Raw genomic sequence first — 25,765 nt, 5'->3', positions numbered from 1 at the left:
TCATGTGACTTTTTTAAGTGCAATGAAACCACCCCAGCATGAGTGACACAACACACAAAGATTCAGAAACCACCTTGTTTACAAAAGAACAATGATGTTCATCAGATTTGAGTTGGCAAACTCTGTTTTAACAGGTTTAAAGGCAGGGCTAAAGTGTGGCGAGTTGAAGAGACTTAGCAGTCAGCAGGAAAATAGACAGAAGCGCAAGGGGAGAGCCAACTGTGTAACAGCCCTGACAACCAATTTCATCTGTAGTACCTGTGGAAGAGTCTGTCACTCTAGAACTAGCCTTTATAGCCACTCCAGGCACTGCTTCACAAACCACTGACCACCTCCAGGCGCTTACCCATTGTCTCTTGAGACAAGGAGACCAAAGAGAGAGAGAAGAGAAAGGTTTACTTTAAACCGAAGAACCTGACAGTTCAGTTCAAATCCAAGTTTGACCAGTCGCTTATCTGGGTTTATATCATATAAATATTGAAACAATACAAATTCAAAAATTGTGACAATTATTTATCTATAATATATTTAACACCTTACAGCTGTGCACATCTCCTGTCAATTTTTTCTCATAAAAATTCCAATGCATATATTTAAAATCAAAGCTGCCTGTTTTAAACTTGTTGCACTGTAGTTTTGTCCTTCTGCTGGTGGTTTACATAGGCAGTATCCAATATAGATTTTAGTCATGGATAGAAAAATGGCCTGGAGCATTTATTCACATGAGAGAGCCTGTGAGGTAAATCACAATGTATAAAGGGCAATCTATTGCATTCTATAGTAGATTTTTCATCAAATTATTTTAAGTGGCTTTTTGTAATGATGCACAGTTGTTAATGATTTCCTGGCATTGATATCATTATGTTTCATTCATAACCTGACAATGATGTCAACTGTATACAAGTCAGTAATCTCATCAAAGTGAACCACAACAAGATACATTAAAAGAAATGAAAGGGAATCAAAATCTAAGGTTTTGCTACAGAAAGATCTTCTGAAAAGCCTCTTATTTCAGAGAGGGTCTGCAAAAATAGTCAGTACAAGTGGAATTTTGAAGATTTTAAAATTACAAAAGGCTATCCCTACTGCACAAAAACAATCTGGCATTTTGATTCCTTACTGCAAGTGTGGCCAACCTTTCAAGCTCAAGAAATTGTATACTAACAGAAAGTTTTAAAAATAGCATGTTGATATGCTCACTGATATTTGAGACCAGGCCTGCCTGAAATTCCACCCCCGTCATTGATGAGCATCCCCTTTACTTCAGAAAACTCATAGGCAGCTCGCCTATCATAGGCTAATGAGACCCAACCATCAAAATGGTTTGAGACTCACATATTTTTCATCAGGTGGAGGAGGATCAACCTGCCCATCGGCGCCAAATTGGAGTCCAGTGTTAAAACCCCACCCAATATAGTCACCTAACATAATATTATGCATTTGGGTTAAGCACAGTTGATAGAGCTGGTTAGCTTTCCAGTCAATCGGGTTACCATGTTGATTTGAACCCATTCATCTTCTTCCATGAAACTCCAAGTAATTCCAATAAAAGCTCTCTTGAAAGTTCCTTGGTATGGGGACTTAGTGTGGGGAGTGGGGGTGGGGACTAGTTCTTCTGTAACTGACGTGATTCCCAATCCAGACTTCTATCCTGTGGAAGACCAGTCAAGTGATGGGTTCTTCCAAAGCTTGTTGCCAATACTCTGTAATCTAATTCTATTAGAGCTCAGATCATGATAAACTATTATACATTGCTGCTATAGTATTCTTTCTTTTAATATTCTTTACATTGATATTTGTTAAGGAAGTGACCAGGACTTCTATGAATTTGCAAATATTGTACAGAATAAAGGAAAAATGTTAAAATATTTGGCAATCAAAACACAGGCCAACAAAGTATTGACTGAAACTGAAAGAAATTGAAATAATAATTACTTACAAATACGATATTAGATAAATACAATGATGTGTGTATTGATTTTTAACTACAACATTTATTTTACCTGAAATATTTATCTGACCCTTGAAGTAAAGAAATTTATTTTTCTAATTTCTGTCCTGAATGTCTTCATTACCTTTAGTGCTAGTTTTTCAAATCCACTTCATATGTAGATTTGAAAATTTCAGCATCCTTAAATGTTCAATCATTTGTGGTGCTTTTGTTCATTCTGTAGGCTCTGCTATCTTTAATATATTCATGTAGAGAATGGTTGGAAATGTGCCATTAATGATTGATAAATTATTCACATAAATATTGAACTTGCATCCATATTCATTGCGGCAATTCAGAATTATAAATTAATGTAATGCAAAATGAAGTGAGTTTTTTACACATATTACACTGCTCATTGATGTGAGGCGAACAACCACAAATGAACACATGGTGCCTCCACATACATTAGTATGCTATACACACACATTTTATAATGTAAGTTTTTCAGATGTTGTGAAACTGCCATTCTATTAGATTTAGTTTTGTCCCAGTGTAGTTTTTGGTACTGGTGAAATACGTCATGTAACTATTTCAAAATATATATTGATATGCATATATTGATATATATTTGATATATTTTTAATGAAATGTGCAGTATTCCTCTTGAATTGTGCTGCTTCTTATCACATCTATGCATATCAGGGATGTGCCCGTCACCTTCAATGGGACAGTGTACCAACAGAAAAATGACATGCAGTGCAATCCAAGAGCATTGTAATGACCTGTGCCCAGTCAACACAGGCCCCAAAAAAGCATAGGATCTAATCCTGAAAGTTACGTTAGCATTGTAATTTCCAGCGTTGACCTCACCAACATTTGTAGGGTAATGGGAGAGCAATTCATTTGCATGGGGCCAACGGGCACCCAGACTGCTACGGACTCATCTTGACCTCCCATCTTCCACATGCTGTCTAAAACTTTCATTTTGGAGGAGAGATGCCTAGGCTTCCCTCTAAGACCACATTGCACCTCCCTTTGGCTCCCAGGTACATAATCCAAAATTTTCTGGAAAACTATTACCCATTTTTGAAGATCCAGACCACTTCCCTGGTCTAAACAGCCCCTCCCCCTTTGTGGAGCCATCTTCGACCCTACTGAATGCCAGTACGCGTCACATTTTGTATCAATCTTCAGTCATACACCAAGTCCCTTATGGGGTTGGGAGCAGGAACCCCCAATGTCAGGAGCTCCATACTAGCCCTGTCCCTTCTTACCTGTGTGGCCTAGCAAGGGAGATGTGAAGGCTCCACCTATTACAAGGCTGACTGTGATTTCCACGCTAAGGTGAGGACCCAGGGTATTCAGGTTCCAGCCTTTTTTCAAGCAGTTCTACCAAACTCCTGCCAAAGTTACAACAGGGGTGCAGCAAAATTGCCAAGGAAAGTCATTCGATGGATTTTAACTGCTTACCTGCCTGGTTTCTGCCAGGTGGATAAGATTAAAATCTACTCTCTTCTTCCTTCTGAAACAGATGAAAAAAAACAAACATTTTTTTCATGAAGACAAAAAAAGCAGAATTTATTATTGAAGATGATGATATTTTTCCTTTTCATTAACAGACTACAGAAATATACCAAACATTCTGCAACCAGAATGGACTATTTCGTCATCAGGTCCTGTACTAAAAACTGAGGGAAGAGGTGCAAGTTGTCCTCGCAATCTCCCACACCACAATGAGTCTAAGATTCCATGCAATCTGATGGCAAATTCCCCAGAGTCCAATCTGGTAAGATTTCACTTTTTACAAATGCAAGAAAGAAGAAAGGAATTTGAAAATCAAATCGATATTAATGAAAACCTCATCTTCTTTGAGGAGTCAAGACCGAGGACAAAGTCTGATCCCACACCAAATACTTCAAAAGCTGGACAAAGCAACTCTGACATCAGAAGTGGTTCTGGGCATCAAGGATTTCTGAGCCGGGGGAGAGCTAACACTCTGGACAGCCAACTGAAAATGGCAATTGCTTACACCACTGACCACCATAGATGTATTTGTCCGAAAATCCCAATGCAGTTATCAAAAGTGAACAGTGCTAAGATCCTTCCCATAGTTATCAAGGAAAATGATGACTTGCTTTGTGATGCTTGTAAGGTCAAAATGAAAGGCAATATTATTCCCAAAAGAAGCAGTACAGAAAAATCCTTAAACCCTTGCAATTACCGGGATGACGTGGTTGACCTGACAACTCTCCCTCTGCCAGGAAGTGATGAGGAACATGAAGGAGATGAATGCCATTCTCTACTTCCCACTTTGGCTGCTCCACCACCAGGTTTCAGGGATAATAGTTCAGATGAAGATGACTCCAAGCGAAGGACCAATCAAAGCCTCACGTCCAGTCAACAGCCTTGTGAGATACTCTTCAATGACATCCCAGTGTCACTAATTGATGGTGTTAAAACAAGGACTGTCAGACACCGGGCCCAGGAACTGGATGATGCTCTGGTTTCCACACTCCAGGCCCTGGAAGCTTTGGCTGCAGCTGAAGAGTGTCCTCGTAGTCAACCACAAGAAGGTTCAGGTAACACCATTATCAGATTTTGGTTGCATTTTCAAAGCTTTCAAGTTTCAAAGTTAAATTTCAATCAGATCACAATTCACTATTCAGCCAACATTTTTAACAAAATTGGCAGGAAGCAATGAGGTAACAGCTCTGATAATTCGTCAAGCATCAGCATCATTGTGTCAAACTATTGATGTTTTACAGAATTTAGTTATAGCCATCCTTACAAAATGTGTTTACAGGTGGCATTTACAAGAAGAAAGTTGAGGGACAGTACATTTTTCAAAATGTCCTGTTTTTTAATATAAGAAAATAATGGACTGACCATAAATTTATTTTACTACTTAACAATGTCAGCTTTATCACTAGCATAGGCAAGTTTCTCTCCCTGCTAGGCCATTCCGGTGATGTCTATTATGGGGACCATCTTTGTAATGTAACCCCATTTCACATGGAGGGGGCTGCAACTTCAAATCAGCTTCAGACTCACTTTAGGTTTGCACAATCCTAGGAAACAGTGCTGCAAGCCCTTTTGAACAACTGGGTTTTAATAGCATTTAAATGGTGTAATTTTTCAGTGAATTCATCACATCAGCTTAATAACACTCTCTAGGTAAGAGCTTTCTGCTGAATTTGCTAATGGTCTAGATGAATCTTTGTGGGCTGCAGCTTTGCCTTTTTCTTCTGCGAATCACAGCATTGATGAGTACGAGAGGAATTGCACATGTTGGGGGTTTCCTTGGATCTGGGATAGATCTGCCGCTTCCCATCTCCCCTCTCCCAAAGAACTTTGGATGGTGCTACACAGAATCAATGCTTTTTCACTTAGTTAGATGTAAAAATTGTGTGTTAATTGGAAGTTAAATTTTAGTGCCTTCACAGAAATGCACTATTTTATTGTATGTACTCTGTAGCTAATTCAGAATAATCTGAAAGAATGCTGCTGAACTATCTGGCTAGCTAACTAGTCTCTTAACTTGTATTAATACATGCAATGGGCTATTGTAGCTGTGGAGTGCACACTTTCACAAAACGATGAACAGAGTAGATAGTGGAAACTGAGATATACTGATGAAGATCTGCTGCTCAAAGTTAATAGAGTGAAGCAATGAAGGTGCAGAAAGCCAGTCTTTTAGTAATCAGACGATCAGACAAGCATTAGGAGGCCATTGCTCTGGCAATGAACCCAGAGTCAAGCATACGGCCATACGACCATATGAATTAAGAGCAGAAGTAGGCCATTCAGCTCGTCGAGCCTGCTCCACCATTTAATAAGATCATGGCTGATCTGTTTCTGTCTCGAATTCCACACTCCCATCTACCCCTGATAATCTTTGATTCCCTTGCCTAACAAGAATCTATCTACCTCCACCTTAAAGATATTCAATGACCCCGCCTCCCCCACCTTCAGAGGCAGAGAATTCCAAAGTCGCACAACCCTCTGAGAGAAAATATTTCTCCTCGTCTCTGTCCTAAAAGGGCGAACCCTAATTTTCAAACAGTGCCCCCTAATTCTGGACTCACCCACAAGAGGAAACATCCTTTCCACATTCACCTTGTCAAGACTGTTCAGGATCTTATATACTTCAATCAAGTCTCCCCACACTCTTCTAAACTGCAGTGAAAACAAGCCCAGTCTGTCCAACCTTTCCTCATAAGACAACCTGCTCTTTCCAGGTATCAATCTAATAAAACTTCTCTGAACGGCCTCCAACGCAGTCACATCCTTCCTTAAATAAGTAGACCAAAACTGCACATAGCATTCAAGATGTGGTCTCACCAAAGCCCTGTATAACTGAAGCATAACATCCTGGCTTTTATTTTCAATTCCTCTCGTAATAAAAGATAGCATTCCGTCCTTCTTTATTACTTGCTGTATCTGCATACTAACCTTTTGTGACTCATGCACTAGAACATCTAGATCCCTCTGCACTTCGGAATTCTGCAGTCATTCCCCATTTAAGAAATACTCTGCTTTTTTATTCTTTGTGCCAAAGTGAACAACTTCACATTTTCCCACATATACTCCATCTGCCAGATTTTTGCCCACACACTCAACCTATTTATATCGGTCTGCAACCTCCTTATGTCCTCTTCACAACATACTGTTACGACCAGGTGAGAAAGGTGGCTAGGTGTGTTTTACTGTCTTCACCTGGTCTTATTGTAACAGGGTTAGATTTTAAACACACTGTGTTTTGAGCTTCCCCTTGGTGAATCCTTATTCACCACTTTCCAATCATAAGGCAAAGAAATGAACATAAACAGGCCTTCTTAGGTTTACAGAAGAAAAGTGAAATTTTATCTAAACTTAAACTCTAATACGGTTAACGCTTATGGATATACGACGCGCCCACGCTAGCATGCACACGCGATACACACAGGCAAATAGGGACAGAAAAGAGCAGAAGAAAAATAAAATGGAAAGGTTTGAGGCAATCTCTAAAGAGAGGTTTTTACTGTGCTTCGAGCTCACTGTAGGGTCCTTGATTGTAAGTAATCTTGCTTTTCGTTGGGGCACAGTATTCTTGTTACAACCAGGTGAGAAAGGTGTCACTGTGGGAGACTTTTCTCTCTTGGGGTTCATATGTCTTCAATGGTTTCCAAAGCTGGTGAGAGCGAGATGAGAGCAGACAGGAGAGAGGTGTTCTCAGACCAGATGCTAACAGCCTTCTGAGTTCAAAATCCCTGTTGGAAGTTCAAATTCAAAAACTCCAACAGCCAGCCAGTCATGTGACCAAACTGGTCCGACCACGTCTGTTTGTGCATTTGGCCATCTTAGCAGTTAACCTGGAATGCTAGCCTTTCCACCTCAACGTCTGGTAATCAAAAGTCCATTGTGGATTAAATTGGAGCAGGGAATAGCTCCTTTGTCATTTGATGTACTTGTCTGTTGATATGCTAATGTCTCTCTCCAGCCAAAGTTTCCAATTGTTTTTTTAAAGCAAGTACTTTCTTCACCAACATTAGTTTAAAATCAATGTTCATGTGACGAAATTAATTTTTCCTCATCTTGGCAGGTGGGGGGCTTGCCTGACAATACTTTCCTACCTAACTTTGTGTCATCTGCAAATTTAGCTACCATGCCATCCCTCCCCTCATCTAAGTCATTGATATAAATTGTAAATAGTTGAAGCTCCAGCTCAGACCCCTGCGGAATTCCACTTGTCACATCCTGCCAACCAGAAAAGGACCCATTTGTGCATACTCTCTGTTTTCTGCCAGCCAGCCAATCTTCTATCCATGCTAATATGCTGCCCCCTACAGCAAGAGCTCCTACTTTGTGCAATAACCTTTTATGTGGCACCTTGTCAAATGCCTTCTGGAAATCCAAGTATAGTAGTTCAACGGGCTCCCCTTTATCCACAGCGCATGTTACTCCTTCAAAGAACTCCAATAAATTGGTTAAACATGATTTCCCTTTGACAAAACCATGCTGAGTATTCCCGATTACCTTGTGTTTTTCTTAGTGCCCAGCTATAGCCTCCTTAATGATTGATTCTAATACCTTCCCCATGACAGACATGGCTAACTGGCCAATAGTTAACTGTTTTCTGCCTCCCCCCAGCCTTCTTGAATAGAGGGTTATATTTGCTACTTTCCAGTCTGATGGAACCTATCCAGAATCTAGCGAATATTGGAAAATTAACACCAACGCATCTACTACCTCATTAGCCACCTCTTTTAAGACCCTACGATGAAGTCCATCAGGACCTGGCAATTTGTCAGCCCGCAGCACCATCAGTTTGGTTAGTACCACTTCCCTGGTGATTGTAATTTCACCAAGTTCCTCTCTTCCTTGCACCTCCTGATTTACAGCTATTACTGTTTTTTGTATCCTCTATAATGAAGACAGAAGCAAAATATTTGTTCATTTCATCTGCCATTTCCTTATTATCTATTATTAACTCCCCATTCTCACTCTCTAGAGGACCAATACTCACTTTACTTATTCTTTTCCTTTTTAAATACCTGGAGAGCCTCTTGCTATCTGTTTTTACATTTCTAGCTAGCTTCCTCTCATACTCTAATTTCTTTCTCCTGATTAACCTTTTAGTCATTCTCTGCCGTTCTTGATATCTGACCTGCCATTCATCTTTGCACAAGTACATGCTTTTTCCTTAAGTTTGATGGTTTCCTTAACTTCTTTAGTTGACCACAGATGCTGGATCTTCCCATTAGAATTTTTCTTTATATTAGCAATATACTTATTCTGAGTATTCCGAAATATCCCCTTAAATGTCTGCCACTGCTTCTCTATTGATCTATCTCCTAGCCTAGTAACCCAGTTCACTTCAGCTAGCTCAGCTTTCATGCCCACATAGTTGCCCTTATTTAAGTTTAAAATACTGGTCTTAGACCCACTCCTCTCTCTTTCAAAATTCAATCATATTGTGATCGCTGATACCTAGAGGTGCCTTTACTCTGAGGTCATTAATTAATCCTGTCACGTTACACAATACCAAGTGTAATATAACCTGCTCTCTGGTTGGTTCCAGGATGTGCTGCTCTAAGAAACTATCTCAAAAGCATTCTATGAACTCCTCATCCAGGCTACTATTGCCAATCTGATTTTCTAGTTGTAGATTAAAATCACCCATGATTGTTGCCGTCCCTTTATCACACGCACCCAATATTTCTTCTTGGATACTTCGTCCTACATTGTGGTTACTGTTAGGGGGCTTGTAGACCACTCCCACTAGTGACTTCTTTCCCCGACTATTCCTCATCTCCACTCAAGTCAATTCTACATCCTGATCTCCTGAATCAAGGTCATCTCTTACTATTGCACCAATTCCATCCTTGACTAACAGTGCTACCTCTCCACCTTTACGTAGTGTCCTATTCTTCTTGAATGTTATATACCCTCAATATTGAGGACCCAGTCCTTGTCATCCTGCAGCCACGTCTCCATAATGGCTATCCGATCGTATTTATTTACTTCAATGTGTACTAGCAGCTCGTCTACTTTGTTATGAATGCTACGTGCTATGTGCATTCAGATACAGAGCCTTGAGTGGATAGCTTAAAGAAGGTGTCCAACTTGAAGAAAAATGCTACATTGAGGAATGAGAATGGTCATGTAGAAAATACATATTTGAACAATTTTGCAGGTTTTGTGCCAGCTATTCTGAGGTCCAGGATAGTAGTCAAGTAAGCAGATTAGTCCCCTATGATCAGGGGTGGACCTTTACTACCCAATATCTAGTTAAATGTTAGCATGACCTGGGAATTGTAATATTGAACCCTTGTAATGTGCACAGTAATCTTGCATGTGTGTTTCCAGTCTTTATGGAATGTAGATTGAAAAGACAATACCAAGTGAGGGCACAGTCTTTTTTAAATTTTATTTACAGATACAACACTGAAACAGGCCCTTTGGCCCACCAAGTCTGTGCTAACCAACAACCACCCATTTATACTAATCCTACATTAATCCCATATTCCCTATCACATCCCCACCATTCTCCTACTACCTACCTACACTAGGGGCAATTTACAATAGCCAATTTACCTATCAACCTGCAAGTCTTTGGCTGCGGGAGGAAACCAGAGCACCTGGTGGAAACCCACGCGGTCACAGGGAGAACTTGCAAACTCCGCACAGACAGTACCCAGAACTGAACCTGAGTCGCTGGAGCAGTGAGGCTGCAGTACTAACCACTGCGCCACTGTTGTAGACCAAAATAAAATAGATGACTGAACAGTGAAATCTCAAGAATTCTAGTCATTCCTTGTTGCATGATAAATGATAATAATGCAATTTAGTCACCATTCTATGTGGAAACACAAGCTAGTTGATCTCAAAGTTTACATTACAAGAAGTGAGTTTGCTCTGCCGTTCTGGTGTTTGGGAGGGGGACATATAGAAAGCAAGCGAGAGAAACAGTCTTTTGGCCCATTGCTTAACTCTATGTTCAGCGATAAACCATCAAGGCTGCCACTCTGCTTGAATTGTTTCCCTTTGTTATGTGATCCTCTTGCACCTGGATGCCTGCATGTGGATGAATGCAATTCCAGATAACTAACCTACAATGAGTATTTCACACTGATTGGGACCAATTTGAAGTGCCTCGTCCCAGTATAAATGAGGTGGTAGCTGCTTAAAAATAGTGTTGGTCACTTCCTGCCCATTTACTCTAGCAGGATAGTCACTCCCTCTTGGGTAGAATCCTGAGAAGGGCAACCAGAACACCCATCTGCTTCAGGTAGGGGGCCACTTGTAATATTTTATTGACATTCTGCCGATATGCACTGGCATTCAGCAGCTTAATCAGCAATCCTTAAAAAGGCGGGTGGACCATGATAGGGTTCCCTTGTTCTCACCTTCCACCCCACTCCACATTCAAGAGATTATCCTTCATCATTTTTGCCACCTCTAGTGTGATGCCACCACTAAACACATCTTTCCCTACCCCTCCTCTTTTAGCATTCCAAAGGGACCTCCGCAACACGCTGGTCCACTCTTCAATCATCCCCAACATCCCCAATCTTTCTCACGGCTCCTTTCCATGCAAGTGCAGGAGGTGCAAGACCTCCACTTTTACCTCCTCGCTTCCCACTGTCCAGGGCCCCAAACATTCTTTCCAGGTGAAACAGCGGTTTACTTCTTTCAATTTAGTATACCGTATTCACTGCTCACTATGCAGTCTCTTCTACAATGGGGAGACCAAATAGAGATTTGGTGATCACTTTGTGAAACACCTCTTCTCAGTCCACAAGTGTGATCCTGAGCTCTGGTTGCCTATCATTTTAATTCTCTGTCCCACTCCCACTCTGACCATTCTGTCCTTGGCCTCTAACACTGTTCCAATGAAATTTAAAGAAGCTCAAAGAATAGCACCTCATCTTTTGCAAAAGTACTTTACAGCCTTCCAACTCAACATTGAGTTCAACAATTTCAAATCATAACCGTTGCTCCCATTTTTTCAGACAGCAATTGTTCGTAACGATCCTACTGTTGCCATTTACACCTCTTCTAGACCTATATTTTATTTCTTTACTTGTCCAATTGCCACCCGCTTTTACCTTGCATCATCATCCCTTTTGTCATTTATGGTTAACAATTCGTCTGCCCCAATTTTGGGCAATTTGTGACCTGCCTCTGCCAGTTCACAATCTTGGTGCTCCCACCTCATTTACCCGACTGTAGCATGGGGTGAAGGGGTTCCTGGCTGCTGGCATCCTCATTGCACTTTCTCTGCACTCAGCAGGGGGCTGAAAAGTGTTGTGCTGAGAACATGTGGTCCAGTCAGCCTGCTCTTCTTAAAGACAAGCTGTCCCTCTTAAAGTGAAGCTGCAATGAATTATGTGACTGGAATTTAAAACATGGAAAATGGAACACCAAAGCAGAGAGAGGGTTCCAGGGTGACAGATGTAGCAATGGAGGCATTAGCAGTGGAAGGGCCATGAGTAGAGTTGTCCTGGTTCCGGGGGGGCTAGGAGACCCTCAATCACTCTTAGAAGGGAGTGGGAGCAGGTGGCCAGGGAAGACAATTCCTGGAGTCTAGAACCAAGGACCTGGCAGCAGTGCCACAAGAAGACTAATGAGCTCACACAGGTGGTCAGCGTCAGTGAATGTATATTCTCATAATATCTCCTCCCACCACACCACCAACCTCTCAGGCTGCTCAATGCTCCACACTCCCATCACTCAACCAGCAGCATTCCCTGGCAATCGAACTAAAGCCTAGCATCCAGATAATCCACCTCACCCTCACACACCTATTAATGCTGCCAGTCTCGCACCCATCTCTTACTGCCTACACAAACCTCCAGCTATTCAGCTATGGCATACACATGACCCAAACACAGTGCTACACAATCACTGGCATTCTGCCCTCTATCTTGCGGGACAAGGACACACTAGTAGGGAACAGAGCAGAAACAGTAGGAGTCAAGGACGCCTGCATCTCCTAAACACTATGGAGGAGATGGCTGTCAGTATCATTGTGCTAACTGAGATAGAGCCCATGGCATCCGGCATCACTGAGAACATTGAGGATGACAGTCTTATGCCCCTTCTCAATTCTCAGCTCACCCTCATCCTGCTATCAGGCATCGTGAGCAAGCTGCAGATGGTGTGACATGGGTCTCTTGCTTCTCACCTCATCCCCTTCCCTGACACCAATGTTTCCCTTCTGATTTCCAGCTTTCAGATATCCAAGAACTGCTGCCTGCCCAGTCACAACAGCCCCAGAGGGAAGAGAGAGAGCAACAGCACAGCACTGATGAAGAGGCCCTGTCACTTGATCTCTTGATCTGACACTTGCAGCCACCAGCTCACATACTGGCACCACACATATCTTGGAAGCAAGTGTACCATTGGCAACAATGTGTGGTGAGTCATCCGGGCTTCAGCCAGGCCAGGGGTAAAGGATGGTTCATTCGCTAGCTCACAAGAGGGCGAGGATGCAGACCAGTTCTGCTGCAGAGGATGTCGATGAGGAACTCGATGGACTGGCAGAGAGTAGAGCAGTGATGGGCATTCACACTGAGATGCTTGGTGTATTGATAGGCCTGCCAGACAGCCTCCTGTCACTGTTAAGAAGCCGGGAGGAGCTCGGCTCTAAGTTGGCAGGGGACATCTCATAGCGCTTGCCCTCTCTGCAGCCTATGCTCCATCTCCCTGTCATGCTGCCGGCCCAGAGGAACTGTTGCCCCATCGCTGTTGCAGCCTTCGTGTGGACAAGCCACCTACTTCTCTACCATCCCTGTAAGGTTGCAGCAGCGCTCTTTGGGAAATCCAGGAATTCATGTCAGCACCTCGAAAAACACTCCAGAGCACATCCAGATACTTTGCAATAGCAGAAGTTCTTAAAAGTTACCTTCACTGCAATTTAGGTGCTTGGCACTTTAAGTAACGCTAGTGCAAGGCCAATCTTGCAACTTACTCTTTACAGAGTGATATACGAATTTGTTGCCTGGGCCTGCATTGTCCAATTTAGGTGTCCTGGCCTCACATCAGCCGGTTGGGCTGTGTGGCATCAGGATAATGCTCTTTCACAGAGTCCCATTGCATACTGAGGATGCTGGGGCGGGTGCCCTTGTCTTGAGGGAGTGCTATGCGCACCTCACCAGAAGCAGATGACAGCTGAGTGCACCCCAGGAAAACAGTGTTAGGCCTCCATAGCACTGTTGGAGGCAGCACTACGAAGTCTAATTTTTCACTCTTAATCTCTCCTGCCTTCCACCCTATCACAGACCAATTCCCTTTTTTCTTTCCTCCCCACTTCCCTTTCCGTGCCTCTGTACTTGCTTAACACCTGTTACATCTCTAACTTTTTCCAGTTCTGATGAGAGGTCAGTGACCTTAAACATTAACTCTGTTTCTCTCGCCACAGATGCTGCCAGACCTGCTGAGTATTTCCAGCATTTTCTGTTTTTATTTCAGGTTTCCACCATTCGCAGTATTTTGCTTTTGTGAATATGTTGAAGAACTTTCTTGAGTATCTAAGTATACTTAGCTTGGAACAGAAAAGCAAGTATCAAGATGGTTGAGAACTAGTACAGCAAAGCAAAAAAGAATCATCTGACATGATGCAGCTGAGAAAGATTGAAGACTAACTATAACTATTCAGAAGGATGGATGACAATTATAATAGTCTCATCCTGCTTCCGTATTTTCTGTAGGCAAGGTATTTTGAAATAAGCTATGTATAACATCATAGAGCTACCACAGCCTGGAATGTACAATACACAATATCCATTCATTCAATGTAAAATCTTTTTGTTCATACAGAAAAGTCAGCGCAAAGCTAAAGGCACAGAGTGCAGGCAGGTGGAGGGTCTCAGCAATCCAATCTGTTCACTCCCTCCATGAAGACTATAATACAAGTCATCAGATGGAAGTCAGGTTAGAGCACTGGTGACATGCAAGCTGGAGGAAAGGAATGCACTTCCTGGTTTGTGCAACTGAAATTGTGTACCTTATCTGTGCAATTGTTTCAAATGAATCAATGAATGTTGTTTTCTGTAAAATGTGCCATATATTGCCTGTACAGCCATTACATGACAGTATGCTGTTTCACTGATGTTCCCTTTCTCCTTTTTGCAGATATGGTGTAACCCCAAGAACAGCAAGACAGGTCCCCTCAGCACCAAGCTACATCACAGCACGTTGCATCATCCTCACTTGAAGCATGCACCAGCCAGAGGTACACATGCACCAGTCAGACATACACAATGCAGTACAGATTTAGAGTAAAAATGAAAGAGTGAGTTCACGCAAATGTGAAAAGGGGCAGACCTGAAGACTGAAGAAGGCTACGTAACTAAAGACCTAGTATCATCACAGAACCTTTTGATTCGCATTGTGATTCATATCATCTAGCTGTGCAACTGAGGATACGACAGTAACGTGTGGGTGCACTATCCACATACATCATTGCTGATCACAATACAAAGGGTTGGCACACAGCTGGGCAGTGCCATACCACAAGCGATTTTTGCTGTGCAGATTGCAATGTTTTTATTCATTTACAGGATGTGGGTCTTGCTGGCAAGGCCAGCATTTATTGCCCATCCTAAATTGCCCTTGAGAATGTGGTGGTGAACCATCTTTTGGAACAACTGCAGTCTGCACGGTGAAGGTACTCCCACCAAGCAGTTAAACGATGAACACATGTTGATATATTTCCAAATCAGGATGGTGCGTAACTTGGAGGGGAACTTGGAGGTGGTGGTGTTCCCATGTGCCTGCTGCCCTTGTCCTTCTAGATGGCAGAGGTCACAGATTTGGGAGCTTGTTGTGTGGCTTGTAGCACCTCAGGAAACATCTACAATCTACAATGGGAACCTCAGGCACAAAGCTGACAAGTACAGTCCCAGCATCTCTCAAAATGTTGTCAAGGTATTGTGGTCTACAGAATAAAAACCATTTTGACAGATGTGGTAATTAAATAGAGGGGAGTTTGCAGACCTTGGGCTGGATTTTTCCAGGCGCCTGGAGACCGAATTGGAGGCGGTGGGCTGTGAAAATGGGGAGGAGCCACATCAGGACAGCTGCCCAACGTATTCCCGTCTCTGGCGGGGGACATTCCCAGGGTGGGCTGGGAACCTGGTCAAGCACCTGCTTCAACCTAATCCAATTAAGGTCCACTTAGGAACCATTTTGCACAGGCGCAGGTATTTTACTAACGTTGGAGTGGTCCCCTCGCCGTGTGTGGAGGCTGCCAGCTCAATTAAGGCGACCTCCCTGTGAAAGGCCAGGGGGCCAATGGAGCCAGAGACACTATGCCCCAATGACGGGGCCGCAGTAATGAAAGACCACGGCCTGACCTTGAATAGGCCTGCGGAGGGGTTTCCACTCCAACCCGATGGGCGTACTCACATTGGGCCTTAAATTTATAGCTTCAGTGCAGGCAGCCGAGGGAAACTCCATGTTGCGGTGCCTCACACTTGCCTGCCTGCCTCGACAGCACACGCCTCTCCCCATGGGGCTGCTGTCCTGACATCTGAGTTGGCCTGCAGCATCAAGAGCCTGAGGACGGTGAGCATGGAAGCGGCCAATTAGGCCACCTCCCAGCAGGTTGCACTAGGGGGCATTCTGATGACATGGGCAGGCCCAGCACTCTCATATGGGCTCAACGTTGAGATTCCAATGCCCACTGGAAAATCCATCCGTCGTGAGAAATCTTTGCTCAAGAGAATAGTGGTCAACTTGCAGATTCGGCCAATAGCACCTGGACAGGTCAGGCAATGTCTCCCAAGTTTTCACCAGTCCTCTGTCTGTACCTGCCTCTGAACAGGTCATACGAGAAACTCTCAACAGCAAATAGTCTACCCGACCATCCCATCCTCACAGCTAAAATATGACAGGCTATTTTCTTCACAGACAGGACTGTCAGGATCAGCAACATGTAAGTAGGTGGTCAGCTAAATCTGACTAGTACTATATAATTAGAAGTTTTACATTTAGAACTTGTCCATCACATCATGCTTTTAAAGGTATTAAATATGAAAGTATTACATTTCAGGGTGTCACTGTACAGAGCATGATATCTCAGGAGAGGGAAAATGAGTGATTGGCTGAAATTAGAATGCATTCAGGACAATTTCTTAGAGCAGCACGTTAAAGTGCCAACCAGGGAGCAGGCCATTCTAAGCCTGGCAATGTGCAATGAGACAGGGTTAATTAATGACCTCTAATAAAGGAGCCTCTAAGCAACAGTAATCATAACATGATAGAATTTCACATTCAGTTTGAGGGTGAGAAGTGTGGGTCTAAGACTAGTGTTTTAAATTTAAATAAAGGGTTTGAAGACAGAGTTTACTAAAGTGAACTTGGAAATTCAGTTAAAAGATAGGACAGTAGAGAAGCAATGGCAGACATTTAAAGAGAAATTTCATAACTCTCAGCATAGATATATTACAGTGAGAAAGAAAGACTCTAGGAGAAGGATGCATCATCCGTGGCTAACTAAGGAAGTTAAAGATAGTATCAAACTGAAAGAAAAAGCATACAATTCTGCAAAGATTACTGGTAGATCAGAAAATTGTACCGATTTTAAAAACCAGCAAAGAATGACTTTAAAAAAAAGGGATCAATTAGAATATGAGAGAAAGCTAGCTAGAAATATAAAACAAATCACTGAATTGTTACAGCACAGAAGGAGGCCATTCAGCCCATCGTGTCTGTACCGGCTCTATGAAAGAGCAACTCGCTCAGTTCCATTCACCTGCCTTCTTCCCATAACCCTGTACATTATTCCTTTATAAATTCCACCAGCTGCCATGGTGGGATTTGAACCTGTGTTCCCATGGCATTAGCCTGGGCTCAGGATTACTAGCCCAGTGACATTACCACTATGCCACCATCTCCCCATCTAAAACAGTGCCACAGAGTCTTTTACATTCACCTGAGCAAGCAGATGGGACATCGATTTAATGTCCCATTTGTATTAATTGAATTCAAATTGCACCTTCTGCCTTGGGGAGATTCAAGCCCATGTCCCCAGAAAAGTACCCTGGGTTACTAGTCCAGTGACAATGCCACTACGCCACCACCTGCCAATTAAGTAAGAGTTTCTGCAAGTATTTAAAAAGAAAAAAAGTAACTCAAGTGAGCATTGGTCCTCTAGAGAGTGAGGCTGGGGAATTAATATTGGCAACAAGGAAATGGCGGAAGCGTTGGACAAGTATTTTGTGTCTGTCTTCACTGTAGAAGACACAAAAAACATCCCAAAGATACTTGAAAAACAAGAGGTAAAGGGGAAGGAAGAACTTAAAACAATCACAATCACCAAGGAAAAGGTACTGGGAAAACTATTAGAGCTAAAGGCTGGCAAGTCCCCAGGATCTTGTTGCCTGCCAACTGGGTCTTAAAAGAAGTGCCTGCAGAGATAATAAATCCATTAGTTGTGATCTTCCAAAATTCCCTAGATTCCGGAAAGGTCCCAATGGATTGGAAAATAGCTAATATAACACCTCTATTCAAGAAAGGAGGGAAACAGAAAGCAGGAAACCATAGGCCTGTTAGCCTAACATCTGTCATATAGGGAAAATTCTAGAATCCATTATTAAGGAGGTTCTAGCAGGACATTTAGAAAATCATAATGCGATCAGGCAGATGCAACATGGTTTTGAACATGGGAAATCATGTTTGACTAATTTATTAGAGTTCTTTGAGGAAGTAACAAGCAACGTGAATAAAGGGAAACCTGTAGGTGTGGTGTACTTGGATTTCCAAAGGCATTTGATAAAGTCATCAAAGGTTACTACACAAAATAAGAGCTCATCATGTAGGGGCTAATAGGAGGACTGGTTAGCTAATAGGAAGCAGAGAGTAGGGATAAATGGGTCATTTTCAGGTTGGCAGGATGTGACTAGTGGAGTGCCACAGGGATCAGTGCTGGGACCTCAACTATTTACAATCTACATCAATGACTTGGATGAATGTATGGTAGCTAAATTTGCAGATGACACAAAGATAGGTAGGAAGATAAGTTGTTAGGAGGACATAAAGAGTCTACAAAGGGATATAGATAAGTGAGCGGGCAAAAATTTGGCAGATGGAGTATAATGTGGGAAAATGTGAACTTGTCCACTTTGGCAGGAAGAATAGAAAAGCATTATATTATTTAAATGGAGGGAGTGCAGAACTCTGCAGTATAGAGGGGATCTGAGTGTCCTGGCACATGAATCACAAAAACTTAGTATGCAGTTACAGCAAGTAATTAAGAAGGCAAATGGAACCTTGTCGTTCATTACAAGGGGAATATATTACAAAAGTAGGGAAGTTTTGCTACAGCTGTACAATGCTTTAGTGAGACACGTCTGGAGTACTGTGTACAATTTTGGTCTCCTTTCTTAAGAAAGGATAAAATTGCATTAGAAGCAGTTCAGAGAAGGTTCATTCAACTGATTTCTGGGATGAAGAGGTTTTCTTGTGAGGAAAGCTTGAACAGATTGGGCCTATAACCATTGGAGTTTAGAAGAATGAGAGGTAATCTTATTGAAACATATAAGATCCTGAGGGGACTTGACAGGATGGATGCTGGAAGAATGTTTCTACTTGTGGGCGAGACTAGAATTAGGGGACACAGTTTAAAAATAAGGCGTCTCCCATTTAAGATGGAGATGAGGAGAAATCTTTTCTCTCAGAGGGTCATTCATCTGTGGCATTCGCTTCCTCAGAGAGCAGTAGAGGCTGGGTCATTGAATATATTCAAGGCTGAGTTAGATTCTTGATAGACAAAGGAATCAAGTGTTATGAGGAACAGACAGGAAAGTGGACATTCAGATCAGCCATGATCTTATCAAATGACAAAGCAGGCTCAAGGGGCCGAATGGCCTACTCCTGCTCCTAATTCATATGTTTCTCTGTATGTTCATAGGTCATATCTGTTATATTTCCAATCCAGTTGACTAGTGATGAACAAATCAAAAGGGCGGCACAGTGGCGCAGTGGTTAGCACCGCAGCCTCACAGCTCCAGGGACCCGGGTTCGATTCCGGGTACTGCCTGTGTGGAGTTTGCAAGTTCTCCCTGTGTCTGCGTGGGTTTTCTCCGGGTGCTCCGGTTTCCTCCCACAAGCCAAAAGACTTGCAGGTTGATAGGTAAATTGGCCATTATAAATTGTCACTAGTATAGGTAGGTGGTAGGGAAATATAGGGACAGGTGGGGATGTTTGGTAGGAATATGGGATTAGTGTAGGATTAGTATAAATGGGTGGTTGATGTTCGGCACAGACTCGGTGGGCCGAAGGGCCTGTTTCAGTGCTGTATCTCTAATCTAATCTAATCAGTTTTATTCAGTCAATAAGAAGTAAGGAGGAATGAGTGAGTTGTAGAAACTAAGTAAATCTCTGAGAAATGTTTTCTGCATCAGTAGAAAGAAAATATAGAACATTTCATGACCTCAAGAAGTCCCAAAGAGCTTTACAACTAATGAAGTACTTTTACAGTGTAGTCACTGTTGTAATATAGGAAACATGGCAGTCAATTTGCACACAGCAAGCTGCCACAAACAGAAATGTGACAATGACAAGATAGTCTGTGTTTTTAATGATGTTGGTTGAGGGATAAATATTGGCCAGTACACCAGAGAGAATTCTCCTGCTGTTTTTCAAAATAGTATTTTGGGATCTTTACATCCACCTGAAAGGGCTGACTGGCCTTGCTTTAATGTCTCATCCGAAAGATGGCACGTCCGACAGTACTGCACTCCCTTAGTAATGCACTAGAGTGTCAACCTTGATTTTGTGCTCAAGACTCTGGTATGGGGTATGAACACGCAATCTTCTGACTCAGAGGAGTATTACCACTGAGCCATGGATGGCACCTATAATAAGTCATGATGAACCAAAATAAGAGTACATAGGAACATGTGAAAATGACAGACAGGAAAAGCTCAGCTGGTCCATTGAGGTTGTCCCAAACAGTCCTGTTGCAAATAAGCATCATGACTCCAAATGCTCCCATGTACCAGAAGGCATGTAATTTCCAGGGAGAGGCAGAAAACAAGATTAATAAACAAAGGCTAATTCAGGTAAAAGAAGAATTCTGGCAAATTCCTTTCTGACCTTTAATGGTGATCAAAACAAGTTCCAAGAAATCAGAGTGACCATAAGGCATATCACCCAACATCCCTCCCCTTTATAAGTGATGATATCAACCTCCACCAGGAACTCATCTAGATCCCCTTTTAACATTTGCAGTGCACTCATTACACAAACCAGCAACTTGTCTTAGAGGCCTGTGACCCCCTGTGAAAAGAAAAACCTACTGACATCTAACCAAGTTCTATTGTTATGTAACATGTATGCATGTAACCTGCTCATCTTAACCTATCTAATTCCTGTAGTCTATCCACATGGATACAGTCCAGTCCCTTCATTATTTTAGATACCTCAGTCAAATTTCTTTCTTACGTGGTTAAGGTTTTATTTCGACAGGAAAATGATGACAATAATTGGGATTCCCTCAGCTACATGTTCTCCAGTTGCTATTTCAATATCATAAGATATTTGTTTTCTATTGTGATCCACAGGTTTGATTGTATTGGCAGCTATGACCCCAGAGTCATCCCTGGATTCCGGCCATGAAACAAACTCTTCAGAAATGACAGACATCTCTGAAATGGTCTCAGCAATCAAACAGCACCATTTACTTGCTTATCAGGGAAACAAAGCTGGTCTAATTATGAAAAAAGATGTTCCCTTGAGTGCTGTTAGATGCTGTGCACAAGCTGCCTTCAGAGGAGTTCCTTGTCCAAAGAGACATTGTGAAGAAGCAAATACTTTATCTGCAGTTGCTTCATCTAAACAGAGTCCCTTGTCTAGTTCCATTAGACTGAAACCTGGAAATGTGACAGGATATTGTACAGTTCACATGAGACCTCAGGTATTCACTCATTCTAATGAGACCATAAACCGGCCAGATAATATTATTTTAAAACCTGTTTTACAACAGAGTTGTCCTAGTTGTCCGAAGATTGTGGAAGAAAATATGTATAAACAACAAACTGTTCAATCAAAAGGAGACTTTTCCAAGAAACTGAAGAGTTTCTGTCCTGAAGAGATAACAATTCAGAGTGAAGACAAATCATTTCTTCATGTAGGAGGTGACAGAACATGTATCAAACAGTTGTTGAATGGCAGGAACTGTGGAAATAGCCCCAGAATCTCAAAGCCTGAAACCAACCAAGAAAATTTATTTAGCTGTGGTTCAACAAACAATACTCCTCCAATTTCCAGTTACACAGATAGCTGTGTTGAATGTGATGCTTCAAAAAGTGAGCATTTGAAGTATGAAGGAAGCTCCAGACCATGTGAATGTCATTTATTGAAGACTGAGGTACCTGTGCAAAGACAGGTAGATTCTCAGGGCCACAGAACAACTGTCTTCCATACTTGCACACCAAAAAACAATGAAGTGGCATATGTGAAAGTGAGCAATAGGAAGTATCAGCCAGCAACAGGTAAGGAAATCTCAGCATTATTCAATAAGGATCTTATAGATTTGGTGGATGTACCAGCTGGTCATAAGAATGATTACATCAAAACAGAAAAGGAAAGTCAACCTAAGAGAACTGGTTCCCCAAGTCGAGAATGTTATCTTAGTCCTTATAAATACCCTATTGCCACTTTAGGACTGGATAACAACACAGCACAGCAAGATAGTACTGAAAAGATGAAACGTCAGGGCCACACATGTTCTTGTAAAACAAATATTAGTTCAGAAAAAACTATTGGCATCCCAATCTGTTCCAATCCTTCCAGTCTGAGTGGTGTTACTTTGACACATGTCACATCATCTCCAGCATTCGAAAATGTCTTTGATGCTAAACAGCACACATCTCTTATTCCTGATAAAGCTAAGACACAGAAAGGCTCCTTGCTGAACTTTAAAAATCTTTTCTCAGCTACTTTCCCAGCAAGGTTTAAGAAAGAAAGTGATGAGAGGCAGGAGCAACTTCAAAAAGTGAAACAATATGAACTTGAGTTTCTTGAAGAATTACTCAAGCCCAAAACCAAAGTTGACGTGTTTGCAGAAGATTACTTATACCGCATAGCGTCTGGACATTGCCCTTGTCAAATCAAAAGCAGCCCCGTTGGAAACATTCCAGGATTATCCCGAGAACAACGTCGCAGCTGTGACTGTAAACGTCGAGGATTGGCTTGCAGCTCAATGTGTTTTCCATCAATCCCGAGTACTATAGAATTACAAAAAGCAGAGAGAGCCAAAGGGTCTTGTGTTCACAAGCAGCCTAAAACCAGTGTTGTCCCTTCTGCATCTGATATCAGCACCAAACAAAAAGCCACTCGGAGGCGGACCTCAAGTCTGGAGTCCAGTGACTATAGATCTGAACAGCAGCCTGGTGCGTTTTGCATGATGGGACGAGGTGATTGCCTGAAAATGCCCCTTGGCAGGAAACTGGAGCGTTACCACAGTGCCACCAATATAGTCTCTGAGGTAGAAATAAATGAAATTATATCAGAATGTTCAGAAAACAGTACAAATATGGCCATATCCAAGGCAGAAGAATCTAGGAATCTGGAAAAAGGGAGCGAATTTATAAGAAAAGTCCTTAAAAACCAGTGCCAGGAGCCAGACCAGTTTGATGACCCATCTTATGCACACATTTCCAATACAGACAAAAAACAAAGGTCTCCAGCAATTTTCTCTATTCAGGGAGAATTCAAACCATCAAGGTCAGTGCCACTTCTCAAAGGAGACATGGCCAGCAACAACAGATGCTGCTCCTTTAGGTACTGTTTTTATTATAGAAATTGTGATGTAGCTGATGATAGCAGTGATAAGGACGAACTTTCATATTCAGTACCAATGCAGCTTCTTCCAGACCTGAGGTCTGACAGTTCAGTGACACTCAGTGAGACACTAGCTAAACCTTATCAAATGTCAGACAAAAATGTTTCCAATGGCAGCGGGGACAATGTACAGCAGGAGGCAATATTGAGTGATACTGATAGCAACATAACAAGAATTAATGCTCTGCGGAATAGAGCCTATATGTTACCTGATGGTTTTATTGCCGCCCAGCAGGACACTAGCGAATTGCTATCCATCTTAAGGCAATGCACAGCAAACCGTGAAAACCACAGTCCTAAACTTTACATGTCTCACCTGGATGAGTACAAACAGACACTCACACTGAAGTTTAAAGAGCTGCGAACTGCATGTAGGAGAGTGGCAGCTGTAGACAAAAGCCCATCACGCATGCTTGCAGCTATCTCAACTAGCTTTCAAGTGCTCTGTGGCCTCATTGAGACCTTTGTGTGTTTGGTTTATATTGTGCGATCAGAAAGGCAGTGCAGAGAGCTCCTCTCAAAAGTGGAGGAAGTGGTGGTCAACTACACGTTTTTACTCCGAGCAGCAGAGGAATCATCAAGTAAGACATCTGCACATCATTTAACAAAGCAGTCAACATCAGTAGCTACAGTAGTGAGCACATTTACTCGCTCAATTAAAACATTAATGAACAAATAACTTCATGAAGCTATGCACCTATCATTTGTGTACAAATTACAAAAAACTGTCTGAACACACTCCAGTGTCCTGTGCTTAGTAGTCGTTTACACAAACAGTATCTTATCTGTTTCCCTCCTGCTTTATTCCCACATTATCTGTCCTTGTTATCCTGAATGTACGCAGTAAGTCTGTCTCCTAACCCAACTAAGCCTGTCTATTCCATCTTACTGCTTACAGGACAACTTTGTTTTTCATTTTTGACCCCAAGCTACTCGATTCCCTATCCTATATCAGAATTATTACTGAATTCAGATACTTCAACAAAAGAAGGGAACCAGCCAGTTCAGGAGTAGAAGAGAGAAGGAATGGTAGGAAGAGAAGAAATGTGTCTTGAGGTAGATGTAAGAGGAGTTTGTTGGTTTGTGTAGAACTACAAAAGCCCAAAAGTCTGTTTAAGCCAGGGTTACAGGGCAAAGGCAAGTTAATCAAAACATTTTCACTTCTTAGTAAATTGTAGATTCTGATTTTATTTCCATTTTCATTTACTTTTTTACTATATATGGAATAAAATGATTCGCACCTGATAGAGAACTCACATTCCATGTTGCCTATAGAAATCTAGTTATAGTTAGAGATTCCGTCACTCAAATGTTGAGGCTTTCACATGAAAGATTTAGCATTCCCTCAAGTCTTGTTAACTCTACTGGATTGCAGAATTATTTCCTCATCAAAATAATGAGAAATATTTAAAGTAATTTATTTAAGAGTATGTTGTGAATGGAAATGTTCTGTGAACTTTTTTCATTTGACATAATATTTAGTAGTAGAAATTCATAGATCATTTTTTGCCACAGCTATATGATAGAAAAATGCACATAACATAAGTGCTGCATATGACTTTGTTACAAAAGTATGAATATTATTACAATGAAAGCTCAATATTATTGATAGAGGTCTGCAACTTTAATGACAATACAACTTTGAGAGCATGAATCTTGATAGGAAAATCAAAAAAAGGCCCAACACTAACAGTCATGAGTCATATACCTTTGTTTTGCTCTCAAGAAAAGGCAATTCACACAAGTTTTATTGTATTTCATAAGTAACACATTTAAAGGAGTTATGCCAAAGGCACTAAGAAGCTACTGTGATCACCCACACACAAGGAAGTTGCTAATATTGTAGCAGATAGGTTGCTACTATGAAACTCTTTTCTATCTGCTACAGTGCTGGCATTTCAGCATTGTTTGGTTAATGCCAGATAAACATATAATTAAGCCAAGCATAATTCTGTTCCTGTCTGCAGTCATTCAGTCCCATTGTATAAAATTCCAATGACTCAAACTCCTTGCTATTCATTTTCACTGTACTGAATCCCAATGACTCTTTCTCTTTTCTCCCCGACTGTAGAAACTACTAATGTATCAAACTCCTTCCCATTCACTCCTCTGATATCAAGTTCAGTTGAGCCATCCCCATTCCTACAGGAAATGTAACCAAATGTATCCCATTAAAAATAAGTATACCGGTAAATTTCACCTGATACATTTGGAAAGTTAATGGGGTACAAATTCGTCCTGGATGGTAACAGAAAACAAGCATTATCTCATTGGCGCGTCCAATATTCACTTCCATTGCAGTTAATAGAATTGAATACCGAGCAGGTGGTATAACAGATGGGCGATATGATGCTGCTTGTTTTGCACTACAATCCAAGGTGAATTTCTACCTCAATGTTTTCTGGATTTGTTTGGATTGAACTGCTGAATAAATACATTTTGGAACAAAGATTTATACCTCATAAAAAGCCTAATGCAAGTTTAATTCTGATTCAATTA

General features: G+C 41.7%; 1 protein-coding gene across 1 annotated transcript in view; it reads left to right on the top strand.

Annotated features, from left to right (window-relative positions):
* The window catches only part of frmpd3 (FERM and PDZ domain containing 3), a 196,397-nt gene extending 172,452 nt beyond the window's left edge, over positions 1-23,945 (top strand). Inside the window, exons 15-17 of the mRNA XM_068046996.1 lie at positions 3,553-3,950; positions 4,053-4,512; positions 20,986-23,945. Coding sequence (XP_067903097.1) covers positions 3,553-3,950; positions 4,053-4,512; positions 20,986-23,945 — 3,818 coding nt within the window. The remainder of the gene's footprint in view (positions 1-3,552; positions 3,951-4,052; positions 4,513-20,985) is intronic.
* The last annotated feature ends 1,820 nt before the right edge of the window (positions 23,946-25,765 follow it).

This window comes from Heterodontus francisci, chromosome 15, assembly GCF_036365525.1.
Source record: "Heterodontus francisci isolate sHetFra1 chromosome 15, sHetFra1.hap1, whole genome shotgun sequence".
NCBI classification, from domain to species: domain Eukaryota; kingdom Metazoa; phylum Chordata; class Chondrichthyes; order Heterodontiformes; family Heterodontidae; genus Heterodontus; species Heterodontus francisci.
Note: the sequence above shows the minus strand (reverse complement) of the source record. Positions and strands in the feature narration are given on the sequence as shown.